Consider the following 4,078-nt stretch of genomic DNA (forward strand, 5'->3'; position numbering starts at 1 on the left):
GCTCCCGGGACCCGTCGGTCCGAGCGTCCCGCCGTGCACGCCCCGCACGCCCGCCGCGAACACACAGGGGCGGACACACTGCTGGCTCGGGAGGCTTTAAGCAAACGTTTGTGGGGTCGCGCCTGCCCGGCGGGTCAGTCATCCGCGTCCGTCAGGACCCGGGCCAGGTAGTCCGAGTGCCGTATCCCGAAGCTCCAGCCGCCGGGCTTGCGGTGCTGAGGACCCGGGAGACGGCACTGACCTCGCGGGGCCAGGTGTCCAGCTCCGCGCCGGGTCCCCCGGGCCCTGCCCCTCCTCCCCCGCCCCCTCCCCTTGACCCAGCACCCCAGACCACCTGGTCCACGTTGTAGGCTGCGGGCCCCGGGTTCAGGGTGTTGTCCTGGGGGAGTGAAGTCCGCGCCAGCATTGAGAACTGGGGGGCCCGAGGCTTGTAGATCCCCGTGTTCACCACGTGGTAGGCGCAGGGACCCGGGGTCTGTGGGAGCGCAGCGGGGCGCACTGGCCTTCACCTCTTGCTCCCGACCCTCTGTGGCCCTCGGGGGCACCCCAGCCTGCGCCGCGCCCGGCAGCCCCTCTCCCACCTTGTTGAGGTCCTCGAAGAAGCTGCCCACTGCGCTGCGGCCATAGATGGAGTAAGTTGGGGCCGAGACTTTACCGATGACCCGCGGACCCAAGAGCGAGGGCACAGTGTAGGCCCCGGGGCCTGGGGAGGAGCCAGAAAGGGGTGAGTCTTCCCTGCCTGGCCGGGCTTTCCGCGTTGCAGTGTGTAGAGTGGTTCCCCGTCAGGGATAGGAGGGTCCACGGTGCTGGAACAGGCCTGTCTGACCTCACCTGGGGTCTGCTGCTCCGCGTGGACGCCCCGGTTCCGGGGCGCGATGGTGTGCCGAGGCGCACTGGGGTACGTCGCGTTCCCAGCTCGCTCGGGGAAGTACCTTCCTGCGGGGCGGACCGGGAGTGTGGGCTGGGACTGGGTTGGGGACCTGGTGGGGACCCGGGTTGGGGGTCCTGGTGAAGCCCGGTGGGGCTTGGGAGTTCTTTTGAGATCCAGATATGGGGGCACCGATTTTGGAGCGTTAGGGTACACGAGGGCGGGGGCGGGGCCCAGGTACAGGGTTCCCGGGAGGACCTTCTCGGAGGCGGCTCTGCCCTGGGGAGCCCGGGGTCCCAGGGGTCCTGACCGGGTCCCGGAGTAAGGAAGGGCGCTGCGTGACGCGGACGGCCGTAGATGGAGTAGGCGGGGGTGCCGTCGCGGCCGCGCACGGTCATGCGAGCGGGAACCAGGAGGCCGGGCCCCGGGCCGCACGAGGTCTGCTGCGTGGGGAGGCGCGCGCCGAAGGAGAATGCCGGGGCGCGGGGCCGCGACGGGTCGTGCGGGGTGTAGCCTGAAGGAGCGTCCCAGCGTCACCTCCGGGCCCCGCTGCCCTCCGCCCCGGGCGCAGCCCACCGTCCCCGTCCCTCCAGCAGACTTCCCTTCCTTCCGCCCTGCGGCCTGGGTACGGTACCCCCTCCCGGCACAGGCCTCGGTAGCCCCTGCCCTCCAACCCCCGCCCGACGCCGGTACCGGTGTTCGGGGGCAGCATGTACTTGGGCCCCGGGCCACTGTAGAGCGCTGCGATGGGCCCGCGAGGCCGGTGCGGCCGCCAAGGGCCGACCCAGACGTCTGCGCCCATGGCGCCCGAGGGTGGGGTGAGCTTACGGCCTGCGGCACCTGTGGACATAAGGTGGCGGCCCCGGCGCCTCCACCCAGAACTCGCGCGGAACGCGCCTCACCGCTCCAGCGCCTCCCGACTCCCGGGGCGGAGCCCAGCCTGTATCCCGGGCGCAGGGGAAACAAACTGGAGCTTTCCCGGCGCGGCGCGGGGCGGCGGGGGGCCGGGCCGGAGCTTCAGGCCCCCCGAGTGAGTCCACTAGGGGTGTGTGAGCGCGCCAAGTTTGGACTCAGTTCTGGGGGAAAGGAATTCCCTGGGGTTCTGGGGAGGCTGGGATATTTCAGGGCCATCAGGCCAAGACACTGGGGCGAGAAGGTGGCGTGGGGAACCTGGTGTCCAGAGGGGGCCCCAGAGTTAATGCACTAACCTGCTCTTGTGGTTCCCGGCGGGGAAGGCAAGGTGGGGTGCTTGGACGCCTGCCCCCTCTCAGCCCAACTCCCGGACCCCATTGTGTCCGGATTCCGCCTCCTGGCAACGGGACTGACAGCCCCTTACAGCAACCTGGCTCCGCCCCCCGCAACCCCGCAACCCCGCCCGCGCGGCTTCCCGGCGGAGTCGTCGCACTCCAGCGCTCTGGCCCCACCCTTCCCCGGGCTTCAGTGCACCCATTCCAGAAATGTACGGATCTGCAGACAAAAAACAAATATGAGACTAAAGAAAATAAACAGCACAAACAGCAAGCCCAATTTAATTATAACGCGTAGAGGAAGGGAACTTTGCATGTATTTAGGCCCATGGAATATTTGCAGAAATAATCTGGGCCAGAAAACAAAGCCAAAAACAAATATACAAGTTGAAGAGCTATAGGATACACATTGGATCAACGTCCAAAATAATTCTAGGCAGACAAAATATTTTTTAAAAGAAACAAATATTTAGATATTGACAAATTCTCTCTTATTTTTTATTTAAAACTTTTTAATTATTTAAAAAATTGTTTTCATGTTTATTTTTGAGGGAGAGAGAGACAGAGCATGAGTGGGGGAGGGGCAGAGAGAGAGAGGGAGGCACAGAATCTGAAGCAGCTCCAGGCTCTGAGCTGTCAGCACAGAGCCAGACCCCAGGCTTGAACTCACGGACCATGAGATCATGACCTGAGCTGAAGTCATCGGCTTAACCCACTTAGCCACCCAAGGGCCCTAATTTAAAATTTTTTAAAGTCTTTGTTTATTTTTGAGAGAGCATGAGCAGGGGAGGAGCAGAGAGAGAGGGAGACAGGATCCAGGAGAGGCTTCAGGGTCTGAGCTGTCAGCACAGAGGCTGATGCAGGGCTCGAACTCACAAACCATGAGATCATGACCTGAACATACTATATATAAAAGTTGCACATTATATATAAAACATTGCAAAAGTAGATCCCTCATACCAAAGTCTATAGGACATAGCTAAAGCTGTGTTGAGAGAAAAACATACGGCCTTAAATAACTTCATTATTTTTTAATGTTTATTTATTTTGAGAGAGAGCAATAACGGGATGGACAGAGAGAGGGAGAGAATCTCAAGCAGGGTCTGCACTGTCAGTTCAGAACCAAATGTGGGCCCTGAACCCAAAAAACCATGAGATCATGACCTGAGCCAAAACCAAGAGTCAGATGCTTAACTCACTGAGCCAGCCAGGTGCCCCTAAATAACTTCATTATTAATGAAAAATTTTAAATAAAAAACCTTAGTATTTATCTTACAGAAAAAACAATGAAGTAAACGGAAAGAATATGTCCGTTCTACCCAGCTCTGCCAGTCACCTGCCTGCTCTTGGAAAAGGCAGGGGATGAGGAGTGCCCAGTGCTTTGTGGGAATTCTGGCCTTTGCCGAGGGAGCGCTGAGCCCAGGGTGTCACAGAACAGGACCCAAGCTGGGGATTGCTGGGAGCCGTGCGTCTGGGCTCTCCAGGGCGACCCGAGGGCTGAAAGGGAGAGACAGGTAGAGGGTGTATTGTCTAAAGAGAATTTTAAGATAACACTCAGGGTATTATCAATGCCAACTTGATCAGCCTCTTATTATCCTTATGAGACCAGCAATTCTAAGAAGGTCGGAGAGAAAATACTAGTACCCCACAAATCTTTTGTCGGTGGGTTAAAGCATCACTGTAGTTACTGTTTTTCCTTTTTTAATGTTTTATTTATTTCTGAGAGAGAGACAGTGTGAGCAGGGGAGGGGCAGAGAGACAAGGAGACACAGGATCTGAAACAGGCTCCAGGCTCCGAGCTGTCAGCACAGAGCCCAACGCGGGGCTCGATCCCACGAACCGTGAGATCACGACCTGAGCCGAAGTGGGACGCTTACCCGACTGAGCCACCCAGGGGCCCCAACTGTAGTTACTGTTGAGTTTTAGTAGCGTATATGTAAGTTTCAAGTTAGCAATTCTTATT

The 4,078-nt window shown here is 58.9% G+C and overlaps 1 protein-coding gene across 2 annotated transcripts; it reads right to left on the reverse strand.

Moving 5' to 3' along the window:
- Positions 1-90: 90 nt before the first annotated feature.
- On the reverse strand, positions 91-2,180 carry CIMAP1B (ciliary microtubule associated protein 1B). Of its 2 annotated transcripts, none has more exons than XM_077758080.1 (7): positions 2,077-2,180; positions 1,562-1,708; positions 1,179-1,382; positions 832-936; positions 582-703; positions 335-475; positions 91-215 (listed from the first exon to the last, which is right to left on the reverse strand). In XM_077758080.1, the coding sequence occupies exons 1-7, from the start codon at positions 2,156-2,158 to the stop codon at positions 135-137; spliced, it is 882 nt and encodes a 293-aa protein (XP_077614206.1). In that variant the 5' UTR covers positions 2,159-2,180; the 3' UTR covers positions 91-134. The 2 variants fall into 2 exon arrangements, with proteins under 2 accessions (XP_077614206.1, XP_077614207.1); XM_077758081.1 differs by having other exon boundaries at positions 1,562-1,808; positions 2,077-2,138.
- Between the last annotated feature and the right edge of the window lie 1,898 nt (positions 2,181-4,078).

This window comes from Crocuta crocuta, unplaced genomic scaffold, assembly GCF_008692635.1.
Source record: "Crocuta crocuta isolate KB4526 unplaced genomic scaffold, BGI_CrCroc_1.0 scaffold143, whole genome shotgun sequence".
Classification (NCBI taxonomy): Eukaryota; Metazoa; Chordata; class Mammalia; order Carnivora; family Hyaenidae; genus Crocuta; species Crocuta crocuta.

Excerpts from the sequence above, each read along its gene's own strand:
- CIMAP1B (XM_077758080.1), bottom strand. The coding sequence starts at position 2,158 with ATGGGGTCCGGGAGTTGGGCTGAGAGGGGGCAGGCGTCCAAGCACCCC. Across the intron at positions 1,709-2,076 it reads GCCGGGAACCACAAGAGCAG|GTGCCGCAGGCCGTAAGCTC; the intron begins GTTAGTGCATTA and ends TTATGTCCACAG. Across the intron at positions 476-581 it reads TCTTCGAGGACCTCAACAAG|ACCCCGGGTCCCTGCGCCTA; the intron begins GTGGGAGAGGGG and ends GCGCTCCCACAG.